Source organism: Chanodichthys erythropterus, chromosome 5, assembly GCF_024489055.1.
Source record: "Chanodichthys erythropterus isolate Z2021 chromosome 5, ASM2448905v1, whole genome shotgun sequence".
Lineage (NCBI taxonomy): Eukaryota > Metazoa > Chordata > Actinopteri > Cypriniformes > Xenocyprididae > Chanodichthys > Chanodichthys erythropterus.
Genome location: NC_090225.1, coordinates 10,256,194 through 10,278,591, shown reverse-complemented (window position 1 = coordinate 10,278,591; position 22,398 = coordinate 10,256,194). Strand labels below are relative to the sequence as shown.

Below are 22,398 nucleotides of genomic sequence, written 5' to 3'. Positions count from 1 at the left end.
TTTAAAGGTCTGTTTTTATTTTTAATTTCAGTTTTAGTTTAGATATTTTCATTTTTTTTATTTGTAGTTTTAGTACTTAAGTATAGAAATATTGCCATGGGAATATCTGGAATATGTATTTATTTATTTAATTTTAGTTAATTAAATGAATGTAAATGCTTTTAAATAGTTTTAGTCTTCATTTTTTTTTAACTTTTAGTTAAAATTTTTTTAGTTAATTTAGTTTGTAATAACACTGTTATATGGAAGCTTGTTTCCGCCACTGAGTAAAAAATAAATTCTCACAATTGTGAGTTTACATCATGCAATTATGATGTTTGTTTGTTTTGTTTTTTTTTAATTGCATGAAATTAACTCACGATTGTGAAAAAAAACAAGAATTGTGTGATATGAACTCGCAATTGCAAGTTATATCATGCTAATGCTAATTTTGAAGAACTGAATAAGGAAGACGAGCATCACTATTGTTCATGTTTACGGTTAAAGATTAGAACAAACCCCTCACACAAAGTTATCAAACTTTGTTGCGCTCTTAAAAATAAAGGTTTCAAAAGGGAGTTTCCATAGTGATGCCATAGAAGAATCATTTTTGTTCCCCCCAAATAATCTTTCAGTGAACAGTTCTTAAAATAACCGTTATTTCTTAGTGTGATGAACATTTTAAAACCTTTTCCACTATAAAGAACCCTTAGTCCAATGGAAAGATTCCATGGATGTTAAAGGTTCTTCACTGAATCATAGATGCTTTATTTTTAAGAGTGTAACTCACCACAGAAATGATACTTCAAATCATGCAATAAGAGGTGTGCTATTACTCTACATCATCAAGCTAAAGATCTTAGGAGGGGCCAAAGTAGGGACCACAACACCCCCCCACCACCACCACCTTTCTTCTCCAATCCTTCATTCTCATGCTCCTCTGATCTTGCTCTCCTTCTGGTGTTAAATAAGGTGAGCTGAAGAATTATTAGATCTGCAAAAATGCAGCAAAGCCACAAATCATATGGCATTAGCGTGAGAACAGACAGCAGCTGCCCCAGTAATCTGCCCCCTCTCACTCTCAAAGGGCTACTGTGGCCCCGTCTTCACAAACCCCTGAGTGTGTATGATACTGTGTGACTTTTGGACTTGTAGAAGTGTTATGTTTATACTGTTATAATTCATTTCATAAAGACTAAATCACAAAGATCTCATTCAGAAAAATGTTTAATGCAGCAGATTTTTTGACATCCATTGAAAGCGGCCATGCGTTCACACAGCGAAGCACTCATCCTTCATCTCCACATCAGCCACTCCTATCAAAGTCTTAGCGTGGCTTGAAGTTGGTGAGAATGAAAAAAAGATTTAAATGAGAAAGAAGAATGTGGAAAGTGTGGGAATGAGGAACAGCGGGGCAGACACAAAGGCCCGCCGTGTGTCGGGAGAACTGACCCGATCCAAGACACACAAAAGAGCCACTGCAGAGAGAGCTGGACAAGAGCTGGGCATCAGTCCTGAGCTACTGACACACAACCAGAGAGAGAGAGATAGAGTAGAGTGGGTAAAAAGATGGGTGAGGCTACACGCTTAGGAAAAAAAGGTTCAATGGGGCTCTATATAGAACCCTAGAGTTCTTGACTCAGATTTAAAAAAATAAAAACACTTTATGCCAAAAAGTTTCTATACAAGGAGAAATGTATTAAATGATTGCATAATACTTTTTGAATTTAATTATTTGATGATGTTTGATTATGAGCTGTTTAATTCATAAAAAAAGTAAATGAATACAAATTTAATTAACTAAAACTAAATCCATAAAGTGGGAACCCCTAAAAGGTTCCATATATGAAGCTCTTGAAAAACCCTTTATGGTTTTTGAACTTTTCTTCTAAGAGTAGGGGTGATTGTGCAACTGTTACACAACATATGAGAGAATTGGAGATTTTAGTTCATAAATTAAATTTTTTTGTTTGTTAGTTTTAGAAGTCTCTTATTCATGCCTGCATTTATTTGATCAAAAACACAGTAAAATAATACTGTTGTGAAAGTATGTGACTTCAGTGTCACATGATCCTTCAGAATTATGCTGATTATTCTAATATCAAATCTAATATCAAATAAAATATTCAAATCTAATGCTGATTTGATGCTCAAGAAAACTTTACTAATTATTATCATTTATCATTGTTGAAAACAGTTAATATTTTTGTGGAAATTGTGATATATATTCCTTCAGGATTCTTTGATAAACAGAACGTTCAGAAGAAAAGCTTTTATTTGAAATTTACTGACCCCAGCTTTAGAATGGTAGTGTACGTTTGGCAGCATTTTACCATTATTATCTCCATGCCACAAACATAAACATACGCTATAAGCATGTTCATATTTTTGTCCTATATTCGAAGACTTATGAAACACTAAACAGCCTGTCTGATAACTCACTAATAAACATCCCTTTTGCCAGAGCTCAAAATCTTATTTGTTATTTTGATAATTTCTGAAACAAGTGTCTTTTTAGACATGTGACATTGAGTGATCCAATGACCAATTACAGGGGCAAAATTAAATGTTCACAAATGATTATTGAGAGCCAGGGAAACATTATCAGTAAATAATGACTTAAATATTGGTCTGTTCCTCATGCAAAGCTATCGTAGGAGTTCAGAAGACTTGGAATATAATAGACATAGACTCATTTTATGGTCTTTTTTTTTTTCTTTAGACCTTTCCAGTATACTGTAAATCCCCTTTCACTTTCCATGAATAGAAAAAGGTTGGATATTCTGCCTAACATCTCATTTTGTGTTTCACAGAAAAAATAAAATCAAATGAGGTTGCCAGAAAAAAAAAAAAAATAGTGGTGTGTAAATGATGACAAATTTTTCATTTTATTTGAACAATCTCTTTATCTGTATGTGATTACATATTATTTTATGGTATTATTTTTAAATTATATGCTCTTAATTTTTTTTAATTTTCAACTAATTAAAAAGCATCAGTATTAACAATAATCTATATTTTATTAATCCTACAAATTTTTTAATTTTTCCTTATAGAATGTGGAATTGTTCAGACATGGTTTGCAACTTACCATAGAATGACCCATGAACTAAGACAGAGAGAGAACCCTGTGATGCACCTGACAGTAACCTGATCTGTGTTGGAGAGAGTCATGCCATTGACTCTGAGGGATACTGGTTATGTTGACAGAGACACTACGGCATTTGTCCGATATGTCACAACAAACGGCGGGCCTTAAAAACAGCCACAGGTGTGCTTGGAGGGGTCACCTGACCTCAAACCTGTTCACACACACACACACACAGACTACCTTGATCTCACAATCCGACACACTGAACTGCTGCATCAGACAGACATAAGTTTATAAGCCTGATAGATAGATAGACAGACAGACAGACAGACAGACAGACAGACAGATAGACAGATAGATAGAGTTCTTGTCATTATAAAGTCTTAGTTCTAACAGGAAAGGAAATTTGCTATGCCAGCTGTAGATTTGTTTGTTGTTGGAAGATTAACTGAGTATTGACTGCAGGATGGGAATGTAGAGTCTAGCACAGGTGCTGGATTAATGAGAAACACATTGTCGACAAAAATACACACACACACACACACACACACATTTACTAGGCTCAGATCTTGCTACTGGATAAATAAAATACATGAAAGCAGATACGCAAAAAATACGCAATGTTCAGTTAGTGTTGGGGTATTGTCATACTTGACATACTTTATGCTGATCATTGCTTTGATCATTGTTTTGGAGCAATATGCAATATATAGGAAGTGACTTTGGATTCGGCTTATATTGCACACACACACACACACACATATGTGTGTGTGTGTGTGTGTGTGTGTGTGTGTGTGTGTGTGTGTGTGTGTGTGTGTGTGTGTGTGTGTGTGTGTGTGTGTGTGTGTGTGTGTGTGTGTGTGTGTGTGAATGTATGTAACATTTATTTATGTATTTATTTATTACAATCTCCATATGATTTTTTTCCCAAGCCATATAAAAGTAATTTATGCACTGTGAACTAACATGAACAAACAATGAACTGCTGCATTTTTTATTAACTAATGTTAACAAAGATTAACAAATGTATTGCTCATGGTTAGTTCATGTTAATTAATACATAATGTTGACAAATAAACCTTATTGTAAAGTGTTCCTATTTTATTATATATATATATATATATATATATATATATATATATATATATATATATATATATATATATATATATATATATATATATATATATATATATATATTAATGTGTGAAAGAATATAAAAATCCCTGTTTTTATGTTCAGTCTCTTATCTGTTTTATCTGTTTTGCAGAAGTGAGAAGCACTAGATATAATGGAGGAGGGTTGGGGTAGTAGCTGGGCTTTTTAAAATCCTGAATTTCGCATCTTTGAAGTGTCAATAACTGATCCCCTTCTTTATGTTCCCTGCAGTGTTAAAACCAGTGAGTGTCCCTCCTAATCTCACAGATCCAGCACCAGATCTGCTTCTCATCATAATTTACACCCAGAGATAAAGGAATGAGGTCAGTTTGAGGTCAATGATGGAAGTACGGAGCTCTAGCCGAATACAATGTTGTCTACAGAATAATGGTGCATTTACATGTGCATCTCGATTTAGTTGTCAGACGTCATTTAAGATATCGACTTATAATGAAAGTATTTTTCCCCACTCTTACACACTCTTAAATTCACAAGAATACAAAATATTATAAAAGACTTCTTTATTTCTAATCATCATGAAGCACTTTCAACAAAATTGATCTGTCTTCCATTCCATGTGTGGTACAGGTTTATGATTTGTAATAATTCCTAGCTCAGGCAGTAGTTGGGATTTGGTATAAAAACTTGTGTGAGTTGAGGCTTCTAAAAAAAATCAGTTTAGATGCATTACAAACTATCCAGAAATTAGTCAAAGAAAAGACAAAAAAAAAAAAAAAAAAAAGATGGCCTTGACAAATGCAACATGTAATACTTGTACAACTCAGAAAAGTATACTTATTTTAGACTCACAAATGACACATACATTGTATGTGTTAAATTATTATTATTCTTTTTGTTGTTTTTGTAAGGACATAAAAATGCTAACTACATCATTCACATATTCAGCAGTCTGTTTAAATACCTTATTTTTTCTACAAAGTGAATTTACATTGTTTTAAAGTACAAAGTGCAAAGACTATGGTTTCCGTTGTCGTTTTGGTGGGGGGGCGGGAGCGGGAACAATCGTGGTGGCCACTTTAGCCTTGTTTCTTTGAGAGGTTCTGCAATATAGTCAAATGTGAATATTAAAGTCAGAGAATGAGGAAAATGTCATTTTAAAGCAATGGCTTGCTGTTGTCATCATTTATAAATGCAATAGTCCATTTGTATATTGGTAATTGGTTTCATTATACTGCTTGGTAAAAAAGGGTGAGAGAGAATGCTGGAATGCATGTTGTGAATGTTAACAGCCACCTACATTAACTCACCAGTTTACTAGATGTTGTGCCTTCACCTGTTTTTGCCCCTGAGGAAAAAGCAATGAGAATGTTTTACAAGCCTGTTCCCCATTAGGTGACAGAAATACGGGTTGTTTCTGAGAAAGTTATTAAACAAATGCAAACACTCATAGTCAATTAAAACGACCACACAGTCTTCGAACAATCTTTTAGAGCTCATACGCACTGTCAATATCCCCCTCATCCAATTAGAAAATAGTTTAGACTAGAGTTTTATACTAGAGTTTATTCTGTGAATCCACTGATTTGTAAAACAGGTTCTAATTCTAATGAGATATTTTAAAATAATAATAAAAAAAAAAACATTAATAGAAATAAGGTCATGATTCTGAGAAATAAACTTTTATTTCTCATAATTATAATTCTCAGTTCTTCTCATAATTTATTTTCTATAATTATGAGGGGGGAAAATACTTTTTTTCCTGGCTTCTATACAAATTGGATCTTGCAGAAATTCTGAATTCCGAGAAGCACAACCAAAACAATCTTCTTTCGCAAAATGCATAGAGTTTAAAAAATGCATTAATGCATATAAAAATATATTCAAGTAGACATCGGTCTATAGTTGTAATACTATTTCACAATATTACTGCTTAATCTGTAGTGTATGGTGCAGTTGTGTAATTCTGTAGTGTAATTGCATTAAACAGTGCATTCAATAGAGCATCACTTTTTTTTGCAAAACTATTGCATTTTCCACTACCGTTTCAAATAAAATATCCACAGTGTTCTCTGATGCAGTGTAAAGTCTAGTGTGGAAATGCCCATATATCTGGGTCATCTATGAGGAAACAGTGAGACTCACCCTCTTCCTTAGTGACACCCAGACAGCCCATCAGTTCCTGTAGAGACAGGGCCTTATCGTTGCTGATGTCGCAGTACTCCACAAACTTCTTCACACACTTCTTGGGTTTGGATTTCTTACGCAGCAAACGCTTGAATGGTTTGATTTCTTTCTTTCCGATATCGCCACTGGAATTCTTGTCAAGCTGACTGAAATACCAGTGAACAACTCGCTCTTCCAGAGTATGACTGGGGTCTGGCTCTAACATTCTGAATGAAGGAAAAATCACAATTAGGCAAACACCAAACATGTTTTCATGCACATGGTTTTCTGGATAAATGTCTGTGAAACTCACAATGTATTAAAATATCAGATTAAGTTTTTCGTTTGCTGCCTTTCTTTAGTAAATGAACCCAGCATCAACCCAGCTAATAAAAAATGTTCTAAGAATGTTTTGCTAACGTTCCCATAAGGTAAACATTTTTTTTCTGAATGTTCTCTGAACGCTCAAAGCGTCCAGTTTTTTAAATGTTTTAAAAAAGTTTTTCTTGGTTATGCGAACATTGAGGGAACATTCCATTTTATCATTTTGCAAACATTATGAGAATGTTACTGTTAAACTTTGTTCTTTAACATTCTGAAAAGTTGAAACATTTTTTTTTTTTTAAATTAGTTGAACATCCAGCGTTAAAGTTTTAGAAAAAATGAATGATATACAGATAATATTTTTATGTTAATGTTTTAAGAACATTACTAAAGACCAGATGATGATTCTATTAAAGTTACGTTAGCCAAAGTTCTGAGAACATTTCCTGTTAGCTGCATGGGAATTATTCCAGTCAGTCAGCTAATTAACTAAGAAAATATTTGTGCACCACACAGTAGGCAGGATCAGTTCATTTCATGAACTGGCCCATTACATCTACATTTCTCAATTCTCAGTCATTTGTTTACCTGCCGACAGAGGCCGGGTCAGTTACTGCATGAACCATGTCCGTGGACAATGCATCCAACACGCTTGTCAGGAATTCTGTCTTCTTCTCTCCAGGACATCCTGAAAAAGTGGGACAGAACCATGGTCTTTAAAATAACTTGTAACTTCGTACAACTTTGGAATAAATACCAAGTTCTGTCATGAAACTCTAGATGGCGCAGGCTGATGGGTCCTTAATGCAACCTGCTGACAATCACATTAACTACACGTCACAAGCTGATTGGTTCCTGCTGCATCTGTAGCAAATGAGCTTGCTGCTCAGAATTTAAATAGCTGGTCAGTGTTTGCTGTAGCAGTTTGGAGCATACTTCTTTCCAAAGCGTTTGCACTCCCGTGGTGTCTGTCGTTGCTTTGCATTGCGTTCTCCACAACAACAAGGAAGTTTCAGCAAAGGATAACCCCAATTGATTTCTAGCCCTTGCATTAACTCTACTACTATATATATTTATGGAGATGAGAAATAAAAACCCGCCCTGTACAGCTATGATCAGCTGTTTGGCTGCGCTTTCAATGTTTTGTTACGAAAAAAAAATGTAAAGATTACAGATAAAAATGAGTGATTAAGTTGCGATTAATCATGAGTTAACTCATGACAATCGTGCGATTAATCACGATTAAATATTTGAATCGATTGACATCCCTACTAAATAACCATTACCATGATAAACTCTTCCAAGAGTTATCATAGAACTACATATTTTGAAATAACTATTCCTTTATATTTTACTTTACTTTCGATGGCAAAACTGTACTATATTTTCTTTCTTTATTGGATTTTAGTGTCATTAAGCAGTTGTTTTATAAAATCCCATGGGAAAAAGATTAAAAGCAAACAAAGCTTCCTTTCATGTGACATTTTACCTTCAGGTTATCAGTATAAACAGCTATGAACCCTCATAAACGGCTGTTGTGACTGAATTACCTCATGTAACTCTCCTGCTCTGGTCCTAATTATTGAACTATATGTTATTTTGTCACAACAACTCAGTGAGCATTTCTGTCATTATTGTGTGTTTTTTTTTTTTTTAATTAACTCAATTTATCACGGTTTCCACAAAAATATTAATCAGCAAAATTGTTCTCAACTTTGATATTAAGAAATCATTCTTGAGCACCAAATCAACATGATTGATGATATACGATGGTGTTTGGTTCTGCTAGCATATCATGCTCCTCTTACTAGTGACTATTTTGGGTACTGGCGCCATAGGTGGCCCAATAAACATTGGGAAGATGTAAAGCTGACAGACGTTTCACTGTTTTTACACCAACTGCTCTTAAAGATGGTGGAGAGTAGGAGAGTTAAACCATGTTACGGCGTCAGAGATTCTTTGCCGCCCTGTCGTAAAAATCAGACCTCCCCTATCCTGTCTGAGGAAGATGACAGCTGCCAATCAATCAGAGGATTTAGGTTTATGGTCCCAGGTAAAAGTCTGCTGTGTGTGGGAACTGTGGTCTGTTGATGTTTGGGTGAAAGCCAAAAACCAGTCAGAAACATGTCCATGTCAGAATTCACCACAAAAATGAGAAATTGTATTTTGCATACTGAAAATGAAGCCTGTTTTTAGGATTTTATTGGACTGTGGCATTATTTTTATGGCAATTGTACTTTTTAAAGTAAATCTGGCATACAATAAGTTTTTCATTATTATTTCAGCAAATGTGTCCATGCGTTAGGTATATGCACATGTATATTGGCCAACCTGCTCTTTAGATATCAGTGTTGGCTGTTGAAAAACCTAGGGAGTTTAACACACTCCTACGCCTTCTTTATCATATCCATTTGTCTGTTCAAATAAAGAAAGGGAAAGTGCGTGTGCATGTGTGTGCGCATTTGTCTTCACATGCTGGGTTGTTTATTGTCAGGCCCAGGGGCAACAGATTCTCTGGTTGTAAGAGGTCCTTGTGAACAGGTGTGTGTGAGTGTTCAGGTAAACAGTCCTCAAACAAGAGAAAAGGTTTACAAGATGCTGACAGTTTGTGAGTAAGTGTTATGCTGACGATCTGCGTGAGTTCTCTCCTCACTGAGACCAGACACAGTAAAATATCCGTCCCACCTGTTCATACGAGGGCCTGCATTCTTCTCGCTTTTTCAATAAAAACTACATAACTTTTAGTGTAGTCTAGACGCTTAATAACAAACATTTCTGACCTTTTGAGAATGCTTTTTGAATTTTACATTAATCAGAAAACATAATTTTTAATGCATTTTCAGGTTTGGTTTTAATATGAATTCATTCAATTTTGACTGAGCTGCATTTTAACAAATATATTGATATGATACTTATATGTATAGGCAGTCCAGTAGGTTCACTCTAAAAAATGCTGGGTTAAAAACAACCCAAGTGCGGTTGAAAATGGACAAACCCAGCAATTGGGTTGTTTTAACCCAGCGGTTGGGTTAAATGTTTGCCCAACCTGCTGGGTAGTTTTATTTAACTCAACTATTGTTTAAAAATTACTGTATTGCTTAATTAAAATTAACCCAAAGTATGTTGGAAATGAACATTTATTAATGTTCAATGAATAATTATTAAACAATAAACATTTATTAAATTGCTTATTATTAAATTTATATTAATAAAATATTAACGCTTATTAATAAACATTCACCTTTTGTCTATTATTGTTGCCTCTAATTGCATCTGGTTTTTAATTTTAATTTTGGGTTCATTTTAAGCTAGCCATATAGCAATTTTTAAATAATAGTTGGTTTAAATAAAACTACCCAGCAGGTTGGGCAAACATTTAACCCAACCACTGGGTTAAAACAACCCAATCGCTGGGTTTGTCCATTTTCAACCTTACTTGGGTTGTTTTTAACCCAGCATTTTTTAGAGTGTTGCTTCAGGGATGGCATACAGTATATTAGTAGACCAAAACCCAGACATGAGTTTGCAATTTAGCACTTCTGGTTCCATCATCTGAAGTCAATGGGTTTTGGTTAAATGCTTGAAATAAGGTCTGTGGTGAAAACAAGCTCAAGATATTTTCACATTTTATTCCATTGCATAAAATATATCAGTAATATCCTCTTGTGATTTTTGTAAGCTTTTACTTGTCTTTTAAAATTGCAGTTGCTAATAAGTGTCTAAATGGCACAGCAGTTGTTGGACATTAAACGTCATCAGCTGAACAGGAAAACTCATATACTCACTATCCAACTTTCACTCTTGCAAACTATTCTAACTGAAACTTTCAGGGCAATTTTAAGTATAGAGTGAAAGAGTTGTCGGAAGCTTGGTGATGGTGATGTTGACAGTCGTGTGACCGTGACGTAGTTCATTTATAGCCTAATTTTAGCTTACTTCTGGTGATTGTACCGAGGCTTCAAAATGTGTAAGAATTATAACTTTTTGTTGGTTGGCCCAGAGCTTATTTTCTGCAGTAATCCAAAAGCCAGTGGAAAAATCCTATTGGGTTTTGGTTGAGGGAACCAGGGTGATGCTAACTTCCAAGTTGGCATAAAAAATACATCATCAATGCAGCACTCTATTAAACAAGCAAGATTACAGACAGAAATGACATCCCATTCATTTTGAACTCGCCAGCTATCCTTTATGTCCTTTATATATCACCTGATTAAAATGCTGAGTGAGAATTTACTGAGCAAGCCCATCCAGATCCTGCAACATTTCAGCATTACCCAGAATCCCGCAGCTTGTGGATCTTACATAAAAGCTCTCAAGTTGCATCAAAATCATGAGAATTGTGGTATTGGCAGTGAATTGTGGACGTTTAGCTGCCAGCAGCCGCCGGCCCCCATCAGCCCCCCTTCTACACCACAATTAACCAGCCGTGACCAGAGAGCTGCTCACACAACAGCACCTGTACACATGCTGCTGGCAGCCTGAGCGTCCACACACACACACACACACCTGAGGAACAGAGGATTATTTGTTAACATATTGAGATATTAGAATGTTTACCAAAGCACACAATAACAAAGCTAGTCTAGTCAGCAATTAATCTGCATCTCAGACATACTAAGCTTGGTCATTTCTACTATGCAGTACAGATTCATATTGCCAACATATAAGTGGGATTCAATATTATTCATATTAAATTCAATATTAAGTTCATTTGAAATAATGAGACCTACTATCTTATCATGAAATACTCAGTAGCTATGCTTCCATCCAAAGTTACAAATTTAACTTATGCACAAAACTGGAATATCGCATAAGACATTTGTGAATAAAGCACTGTTTCCTCCCATGCGTTCAAGAGAACAAAACTGACACTTCCTGGAAAATTGGTAAATGGAAGTTGCTGCAATCGGTGGAAGCCACTTTGGCTCTTTTTCCCTACATCATAAATGACATGCGTCTCAGAGAGCACAGATGAAACGCAATAAACGCTGTCATGTTATCTTGCCTTCAGATGCCTGGTTTTTGGGAACATACGGAAATCATGTGAGACACTTCTGGGAGGGTGTTAAACCAAGTCATTTTGATGACAGACTGTGGCTCAGGCATTTCAGAATAACTAAAACAACATTTGAGATGCTGTGCAGTGAAACTAATCCATTGGTCAGTCCAGTTATCCAATCACTTCCTCTGTTGAGGAAAAGTCACGTTTATTTTTTGTTGCGTATCGAGGGATTTATTCCTAAAATGTGTTTCCATCTTAGTTTATGCGCATGTCTTCTTATCTGATAAAAATGCATCTGTCTCAATTGGACGGCATAAGTTTCTTATTAATAATTTCTTATTTCTTATTAATAATTTAAGAATAAAAACTTTTCATTTTACCTTTGAAGACATTCCCAAAGGGAGGTGTTGTCTGATTCCAAAAGATATATAAATATATAGCACACATTAGTAACACATACATTCTCACACCTCATACTGTTTCAAAAGCCCATTTCACGACTTAATCTTAATTAAAATATGAAGATAATCCTATTAGTCAAAGTCTGGCCAGGGTTATTCAAGAATCTGTTATCTGGGACTGAGACAAAGTACAAAAGCATTTCTCATGTACTTACACTAACAAAAAAAGAACCATGGCATTTCCACTATACTTACAATGTGCTGTAAATACCATGGCACATTATTATGGAAATCATTCAGCATCATGGTAGATATTAAAATGCAACAGTATTAGTCCATCTGATATCATGTTGGTAACACCACAGTACATTTTTGTAAGGGTAGGTATTTGAATAGTGTATATTCTCAACAACAGGATATTGAATCTGTAAATTTTAAATATACCACACAGTGATGTAATCTAATCTAATCTAATCAATTAATTAATCCATGCTGGAAATGGAAGTCACTCCCTCGTTTCCTTTTTGCTGTTTTTTTATCTTTGCCCTCCACTCCTTTTTCCTCTGTTCTTCGTCACAGCCACTCCCCCACACTCATCCCTCCTTGTCATCCTCCTAGGCTCGTGCTATCTATTGTAATCTATCTTTTCTACCTCCCCTTTCCACAGTGAGATGATCTGTTAACATCTGTCGTCTATGCGGACCGCAGGGTCGTGGGAAACCAGGAGATGGTTTTAGACTTTAGATGTCACACACATACCTGTGCACACTTGAGCCCACATGCAAACATATAGATACACATACATCCTTGTGTTTTAGGTTTACATGCATTTTTCCTAAATGAATAAGAATGAAAATTTAGATAAAACACAAACTGGTAGTGCACCTACTAAATAACACATAATGTATTAAATTTACATTTTTGTGTTATTTATTCATTTTAGGTCCTCTTATAATATTAGTAAAGTTGTTTGGTAAAAAGGTGTCGTTTTTTGCAGCTTTGTTTCTATAAATTGTCCTCTTGCTAGTTTTGAGTTGTGAAGTATCTCGCTCTCATAGCAAACCTTGCACAATATTTTCACATCTGCTTAGAAGCACACAGTTATGCTCACCCTGCAGATGTCTGCTCCTGTAATGGTCCTTTGGTTTGTTTGGATGGGCTCTGGCGTTTCCATCACATTTTGGTTGTTCAAATCTACAGTAAAAGAGAGAGAGAGAGAAAAACAGTGAAATACAAAGCATTATTGTTTGTACAAAGGCAAGGCCAACAGCTAAAATATTCCACCAATGCTGAGAAAAATGTTCAGATTTTTTGTTTTGTTTTAAATAACAGGGAGACAATATAATAATATTGAGTGAGTAAAGAGTCTATCTATCTATCTATCTATCTATCTATCTATCTATCTATCTATCTATCTATCTATCTATCTATCTATCTATCTATCTATCTATCTATCTATCTATCTATCTGTCTGTCTGTCTGTCTGTCTGTCTTGTAATGCACACAAAAACCCGATAAGTTGCGGTAACTCAAAACATTTGATGGAACCGATTGCCGTAAACCATTTAAGTTTAAAACCAGTAAATATGAGGGCCCTATTTTAACGATCTAAACGCAAAGTGTAAAGCGCATGGCGCAGGTGCACTCAGGGCGTGTCCAAATCCACTTTTGCTATTTTAACGACGGAAAAACGGTACGTGCGCTGGGGCGCATTTTTGAAATGGGTTGTCCCTATTCTCTTAATGGGTAATGGGCGTAACGTTCAATAAACCAATCAGAGTGTCATCTCCCATTCCCTTTAAGAGCGAGATGCGCTCGCGCCATGGCGGATGCTAAACATGCCGGAATTTGTTGGCGGAAAAGCTGAACGCTTTTCAAGCGAAGAAACTGATCTGCTCGTGTGCGAAGTTAAAGCGCGCGAGCAGATCATCTACGGGACAAGCAGGATATAACATTATATATATTATATAACATATAACATTATAAAATACACTGACTTATTAAACACACCGATTCAACTGAGGAGTTCAACGAGTGATGTTTTGCTGAAATTACCTGTTAATTGGCCAGTCAATCTTTCAGTCGTCTGCATTGGATGCAGGCTTTCAAATAGCTCCGCGTGATCAGTCAGTTAATATGTGTGTGTATTGGCAAGATTGTTCAATTAATTAGCCAGTTTCGTTCATCATTATAAGTAGTAATAGGCTGAATTGAAAATAGGTATCCTAATTCTAATACAAACAATGACTATTCATCATTACATTTTTATATTTATGTAGCCTACACAATAATATTCTTTTACACTGTAATCCTTTTGTTTTTAATATTTGGCATGTTTGTGTGATGAGCATTGTGTGTAATAAGCAAAGTCAACGCGCACTGTGGACGCGCCCAGAGGCGCAGTTTCTACCAGCACGCTCTAACCAAAAAATATTACACCACTGACTTTAGACCAGGTTTGAGTTGGTCTATGGCGCAGTCTATTTTCAGCTCCTTAAAATAGCAATGCGCCTGCAATGCGCCTGAACACACCTCTTTTTTAGACCAGCACTCCCATGGGCGCACTAACTGGCGCAAATGCATTTACTAATTTAAGGAAGTGGCGCTGAACAGGAAAACGCGAATGGCGCCGGACGCAAACTAGCAAACACACTCGCGCTGCGCCTTGCGTCGCATTGCGCCGGGTGTATTATAGGGCCCTGAGTACTGTAGACTCATATACATTGAGTTAAACTCACTTATATTTTAGTGGTGGTTTAGCCAATCATTAAAGTAAACTCAACTTAAAGATTTTAAGTTTATTTTATTAATTCAGTTTGAATTTAGGTAACAAATCTGAGTCTTAACAACTATATCGTTACTTAAATGGTTTGAGGAAACCGATTGCTGTAAATGGTTTAAGTTCATCAAACTCAAAGTAATAAAGTTACATAAGACTATAAACAAAACTTAACATTGGCACAAAATGATGACAAAACGGGAGCACTGTAAAAACCATTAAGTTCAAAACATTTAAGTAAATTAACTCATTATGTTAAGTTAGTAGAACTTAGTAGAACCGAGAGCAATGGAAGCGGAGCAAGGCCAGTGTGGTGCACAGGTGTCTCTCATTAACAATCACGTCAACGGCATCCCTTCGATCTTACAGTTCTCAGCCTCGCCCAACTCATCATGATGTTAATTACATACAGTTCATTTATTTTACATAAACATCACATTCAGATCTTCATGGTTAAATGTTAGATAGCAAATAACACATGCTATTATAACTATCAAAGAGACTATTATTATATACCTGCATGTAATCAAACAGCAAACAGTATATGTTCTTAAAGTTTTACAGCCAATCCTCAACCTAACCACAGGCTCTCCTCTCCACAATGGTAACCCTACAAAACTAACAAAACCCCCTGTAAAGCCCAACAAAACAAACATTAAACACTAACTTATGTCTCCCTATGTTAATCTTGTGCAAAAACACACAAAATAACACTTAATTGCAACATTTATTTTCATTATACAGTCTGACACAAATAGGCTGGAAATTAGAAATCTGCTGCAACTCAGTAATATTAAGTTCAGCTTAATACAATCTAATTTTAAGTACACTCAACTTTTTTCTATATTAAGTGCAATGAACTATCATTATTATTTTTATTTTATATATCTCTATCTGTCTGTCTGTATGTCTGTATGTCTTTCAGTTTATTTATCTGTCTGTCTGTGCAAATATCTTAGCCATGTTAGTATTTTCACACACACACACACACACACACACACACACACACACACACACACACACACACACACACACACAAACACACAAATGTTTGTTTTTGTGAATTGTGGGGACTTTCCATAGACTTCAATGCATTTTACACTGAACAAACTGTACATTCTATCCCCCTACCCTGCCCCTACCCCTAAACCTAACCCTCACAGGAAACTGTGCAAACTTTTACTTTTTCACAAAAACTCATTCTATATGATTTATAAACCCATTTACATTGTGGGGACCGCTGGCTGGTCCCCACGATGTAGGTGAACTCAGGTTTATATTACATCATGGGGACATTTGGTCCCCACAATGTAATATAAACAAAAGCACACACACACACACACAAAGAAAGAAACAGAAAAAAACTGAGACAGACTAAATCCAGAAGAACTTCGGCAACATCTCCAAGATGCTTATAAATATATAAATATCTGGTTTAAAACCTTTTTGTGTGTGTGCGTGTGTGCGAAAATACTAACGTTCCTAAGAATTGTGCACAGTATACAGTATATATTGCACTGTATATATACAGTGCGGGGTCATCATTCAATGATTCTGACTAAATATTGCTGTTGAAGAATTTTTGATCACTTTATCTTTTCATAGATACAACGACTGCACTAGGATGCAATCACTAGAAGTTCACCTCAAGATGCCAGAAACAGAGGAATGGAGTGAAAGAAAAGTGGACAAGTGAGTAAAAGAAAAAGTGAGTAAGAATTGTAAGACAAGAGAAACATTCATGGCCCCATTAGGAGAGTAAATGTGCTCCAATCACTGCCAAGCGACCTGCCCCAAGAACAGAGAAAGAGAGAGAGGAGGATGATGGGAAGGTAGCACTTCCATGCGCGCTCTAATGCGCTGTCTGGCACGTTGCCTGAGGCTTTGTTAACTCAATACCACATTTGGCGATGGTCAGAAATCCACAGCATCACTCCATTACACTCCTGCAGCTCATTAAAGGTGCCCCTGAATACAGCGGGTGTCACTGACCCCTGACAATCACACTCACAATGTTTTGTCATTCTGCCAGGTTTCTTGATCAGATTTTGACCAGCCTGTTAGGAGATGAGTAGTTAATCAAAATTATTTGATGGTTTATTTAACATAAAGGATGCTGTTCTTATCAAGTTGCTCTTGAAATGTTAAAAGAGACTGAATGAGATTGGGCCAAGTATTGGCCCCTGAGAGACTCCAAAGCTCAATTTTGTACCCCATAGTAAGTCAAATAAAGAGACCTGCCCCGGGTGTATATTAGATGTACTGTAAGAGAAAGTCGACTGGCACTTACCATTTTAAAAGCCAAGTGGTGGGTTTTTCCTTTCAAAAGAGACAAACTGCTTAAGTTGTATTTTGGCAACTAAATAAGGACGGATTTGTTTCTTTGAGGCGCCAGTGGTATTTTAAATTGTTTATAATACCATTTTGTTAAAGCTGATGTGAAAGAGACATGCTCAAATAACATCCTAGTAGTTGTATTGGAGAAATTTCCACCTGATTTTTATGTAAAAAGTAGAACTCCGAGCTAAAACGTCAGAATTGCACTACGCATACTTTTTTTTTTAAGCGAAGTACATTACCTTGTGGATGTGCCAGGTATGGGCCGTCCGGTGTCCACCAGGACACACCAGCAGTACCCGGTGGAGGGATGGCACTGGACGGGTTTGTAGAGGCCACCGTTAGCACAGTCAGGTACAAAAACCGCTTCGTTTTTATGTTGTCTTGCTTCTTCCTGTGCCGACAGCTGCTCCTGATCACACGAGGTTGCTGAGGTAAAGGTAGACAGAAGAAAGGAGTGAAATACAGCGGGAGACACAATTTGAGTGAGTAAGTGTCAGTGTTCTCTGTGGTGAAGAGAGGCCAAGCATCTGTGTTGCAGTACAATGAAAGTAGACATTGACCGGGAGCTGTCAAGCTCCAAAAAAAAAGCACCTTACAATTTATGCAAGTCTTTCGAATAGCTTGAGAGCAATAGAATGAAATTAAGCTCCATCCAAAAATATGGATACAAAAATCCAGTGTTTGACTACTAATATGTCTTCATCTTTATTCCTTGATTATATCCTTCACTGCCTGTGATATACATGATCCTGTGCATGTGTTTGGGCTGGATAAAAGAACGTATTGGTTAATGCTGTTTGATGCTAAAAGAATTAAAATGTAATTATATTTAAATTGATATAATTTAATCACATTTTAATTAAATTAATAACATTTAATTGGCAATTAAAGAACGTTGTCTGTGTGACTGACTGGACTGTGATGCCTCAGCTATGGAGAGATGAATGGACAGCATGTTGGAGGGGGTAAGAGAAGAAAATACAGTTAGAGAGAGTAAAAGTGAGAGCTTGTGCTTTATGGTGGGCCTGTGGAAATGTTTATAACATTAAGAAGTTAATGTCTGCACGGGGCTCCTGCGACCAGCATAAATATTTACACCTTGTCTCTGTGTGCCTGTGTTTGCAGTGCCTTTGAATGAAGACAGCAATGAATCGCTGCATAAAACACATAGTTTTGGGGAAACAATGGCATCTTAGTGCTTTCTTTCAATCCTGAGTATGAGCGTAGCCATGAAGCTCAGATATACGCACACAACGACAGCTCGAAACACATGAATGATCCATATGGAGCACAACCTTACAGCTGTGAGATTTCTCTGCATCAGGAACCAATCATCTCATGTGCCACAACACAGCTCTCCAGCAACGCTTTGAGACGCCTCATCTAATGCAAGCAAGATTATGTGAGTTAAAAAAAAAAAAGAAGAAGGAAAGATAAAAAGGAAATGAGGGAGAGTGTATTTAGTTCAAAAGTCAAAGGGGTGCTAAGGTGGTGTGACTGGTTGCCAGGGCATAGCCTATATGATATGTGGTTTTTAAGGTATTCACAATGTTTTTAGGGTGTTCTGGGTGGTTATCAGGGTATCGCTATGCTGTTTTTGTTTTGAGTGATTTTTACTGCGTTGCTAGGCTGTTTGGAGCGACTGTTAGAGAGCCTGTAAGTGTTTGCCAGGGTGTTGCTATGTGCCTGCTAAGGTGTTTTGACTGGTTTTAAATGTGTATTTGCTAAGGTGGTTGCTAGGGTGTCGCTAGGTGTTTGCTAGGGTGTTTTAGGTGGTTAACAGTAGGGCTGCTTGATTAATCAAAATAAAACCAAAATTTCAATACTGGAAGGCTGGAAGGATGCAATGTAATTACAGTTTTTTTCGATTGCTAAATGACAGTGAGCACAACTGGAGCTACATGTGCAAAACTCTAACTACAGTCTGCACTACCAACAGTCACCTGAGCTAAACAGTTAACACATCACCTGCAAAACTCATTCCAAGCAACACAACTCTTAACACATGGCTCAAAACAGGCTCAGTGCAGCCAAACACTAACACAACCCTCACTGAGATAACACACACTGTCACTCAGAACACACTGAGAGGAAAAACACTAGCATCAAACACCAACACAGAAAATACAAACTTTTCATCTTTACAGTGTGAACAATTTCAGTGACTTCATACAAAGTAATATTTTCGTCAAAGAAAAGAGTGACATTCTTTCACATGATTTATTTAAATTTTTAGAACACAACAATTCTTTAAGGTAAATGAAAATGAGCAGTTTGCTTCAATAGTCTGTAGTAATTTACGGAATTACAGTAATGAGAAAAAAGGTAGAAACTAAAAGTACATACTGTAATTCTAACAAATAATTGAGGGGCTAATCCTGCAAAATTGCAATCAGCAGTGTTTGAAAGGCACAAGGCTGAAATCTATTCTGTTTTGAATGTGTGGTTCACAGTTTTGACAGCAGTGTGTTAGCATTTGAACAAAGTGCTGTAAATCCACAGGGTTGTGCAGGTTGTGGTTAAAGTCATGGGATAAGTGTGTAGAGTTTTGAAAACTGTGTTCAAGCAATGAAAAACGAACTAGAATTTGGTCCACATGAACTGCTGCTGTGCAGACTGTAGTTAGAGTTTTGCACATGTGACTCCAGTTGTGCCCACTGTCGTTTAGCAATCGAAAAAAACTGTAAATTAATGCATGAGCAGAGAGAGGCATGGCTCTGTTATTTTACACAATGGTTTAAATTGTGCAGACCTAGTTACCAGGGTGTTGCTAAGCTGTTCTGAGTAGTATTTAATGCATTGCTATGCATTTTCTAAGGTTCTGTATTCTCTCGCCCACATCCTTTTATAGTTATCCTCTCTCTTTCTCTGTGGTGTTGTCAGGTGTTTGGCCTCATGTGAGCATTGTTTTAGAAAATGCTTTTTTTTAAACCTAGAGACATCTTTTCTTTGTCTCTGTCTTTCTTTCAGTTCTATTCTGAGCTTCTCTGAATAGTGATAATCACCCTTTAGACCTCAACGAATCAGCCATAATCAAAACCACCAGCTTTCACTGCACTGCGCTGACGTTTTATTGATTGTAAATCAAGAGAACTTTACAGTTAAGCTATTCACGCACACACTGACACACACAAATGAGTCTATTTAGAAACACACAAACTCTGTAATAATGTCATCAGAATTAGATCTGTTATTGAGTTCATGTCGTCATTTTTTCCCAGATGGGTTTTAATGACATCTCTGATGATTCCTTCATTAGATCAACATGTCAGGCAATGGCTGAGTGCCACACTGAGCTGGATCTTCACATATGTGCTGTGTGTGTAGGTGTGTGTGTGTGTGTGTGTGTGTGTGTGTGTGTGTGTGTGTGTGTGTGTGTGTGTGTGTGTGTGTGTGTGTGTGTGTGTGTGTGTGTGTGTGTGTGTGTGTGTGTGTGTGTGTGTGTGTGTGTGTGTGTGTGTGTGTTTGAGCCACTATAGCAACAGAGTTTCATAATACAAAGTTACAGATAAGAATCTGCATGTCTCTTTTGCTTTTGATCTCAGTTGTTTCCTAGCAGTGTTGTTATTGTTAACTAAAACTATTAAAAGCCATTTTCAGGAACTGAAACAAAGCTGACATTAAATAAAATATAAATAATAGATGGAAAACAAAAAAAAATCTGAAGGAAAAAAAAATTTGCCTTGACAACTAACTGAAATGAGTACTGAAAAGACTAAAACTGATAAAAAAATAATAAATAATAATAATAATAATAATAATAATAATTAATGCTAGAAATATTATTTAAAAAGAACATAAAATAAGTAAAACTTAATCTAAAATTAAGAATACTAAAAATATAAATATATAAAGCTACAATATGAAGCTAATTTAAAGATCAAGATCAGATTATCTTAGCTATCCATATTAATGTTATAGCCCATAGACCGTATGTAGCCCCGCCCCTTTCAGCTCTGCGCTCGTTGTGTTCTGTCTTCCGGTTTGTATTTCCACAGCATGAGGTAAGATCTTACAGATCTTTTCAAGAGAAGCCATGATCAAAATGAACTCTAGAGATTGTTTTTGTTTGTTAGCCACCATTTCTATCCCACATGTAAATGCAGCTCACATCACTGAATGTGTCACGAATTGATGATGTAAAACTCCGGACGAGTCTTCTTGCATTTGTCCATTTTAAAATGTCTTGACTTAAATGACAACTGAGATCCCACAGTGTGACATGGCTTACAGTCTGATAAACAACAGTCATAAAGGACTATTATAAATCATACAGTGTGCACCAGGCTTAAAGGTACATTTTAGGAGGATCTATTGACAGAAATGCAATATAATATACATAACTAGGTTTTCAGTGGTGTATAAAGACCTTACATAACGAACCATTATGTTTTTATTAACTTAGAATGAGCCATTTCTATTTACATACACCGCGGGTCTCCTTACACATTAAATCGCCATTTTGCGCAGGGATGTTTCTACAATAGCCCTAAACGGACAAACTGCTCTACAGAGCGTGTTTGTTTGACTGGCTACTCTCTTCTGTCTCAGACGATGACATATTTGTCCTGTATTGGCCGTTGCTTCTCTATATTGCAATTCGCAACCTCACCGCTAGATGCCACTAAAATTTACACACTGCACCTTTAAGTGCAACATCACTATTTTTTGTTTTTGAACTATAAATGAGAATGTTTCAGATGTTACATTTTTCTGTCTTCTCCTAAATACCAAACCCAATCCAGCTCAGTTAGCATTTTGTGTCGAAAAGTGATAACAGATGTTTGTCGGTAACTCACGTGGTATTCTGGTACTGTTTTTTTCTCTGCTGCGGACCTGTTCTGTCCAGAGTGTAGGGTACTGAGAGATGATGTCTAAAACACACACGAATGCACAAAACATTAGTTCTGTTCCGAATCCTACACTCTTAGAAAAAAAGGTTCAGTAGGGGTCCTGACTAAATTTTAAAGAACGCTTTATGCCAAAAAGGTTCTATATAAAGAGAAATGTGTTTAATGATTGCTTAATACTTTCATGTTTAACAGGTTATTTCATTTTTTTTCTGATGATTAAGTATGTTAATGAACTGTTGATCCCATGATGGGAACCCCTGAAAGATTCTATATAGCCTATGAAATGCCAGACAGAACCCTTTTTCTAAGAGTGTAGTGAACGCTTGACTTAAATGGCATTTAAATGC

The 22,398-nt window shown here is 36.3% G+C and overlaps 1 protein-coding gene across 1 annotated transcript in view; it reads right to left on the bottom strand.

Annotated features, from left to right (window-relative positions):
- Positions 1 to 4,817: 4,817 nt before the first annotated feature.
- smoc2 (SPARC related modular calcium binding 2) overlaps positions 4,818 to 22,398 on the bottom strand; it is a 38,869-nt gene continuing 21,288 nt past the window's right edge. The window contains exons 7-13 of the mRNA XM_067385174.1: positions 21,998 to 22,072; positions 17,438 to 17,624; positions 13,191 to 13,273; positions 7,265 to 7,364; positions 6,332 to 6,579; positions 5,497 to 5,534; positions 4,818 to 5,289 (exon numbers count right to left, since the gene is read on the bottom strand). Of these exons, the coding sequence (XP_067241275.1) occupies positions 5,266 to 5,289; positions 5,497 to 5,534; positions 6,332 to 6,579; positions 7,265 to 7,364; positions 13,191 to 13,273; positions 17,438 to 17,624; positions 21,998 to 22,072 (755 nt within the window). The 3' untranslated portion in view covers positions 4,818 to 5,265. The remainder of the gene's footprint in view (positions 5,290 to 5,496; positions 5,535 to 6,331; positions 6,580 to 7,264; positions 7,365 to 13,190; positions 13,274 to 17,437; positions 17,625 to 21,997; positions 22,073 to 22,398) is intronic.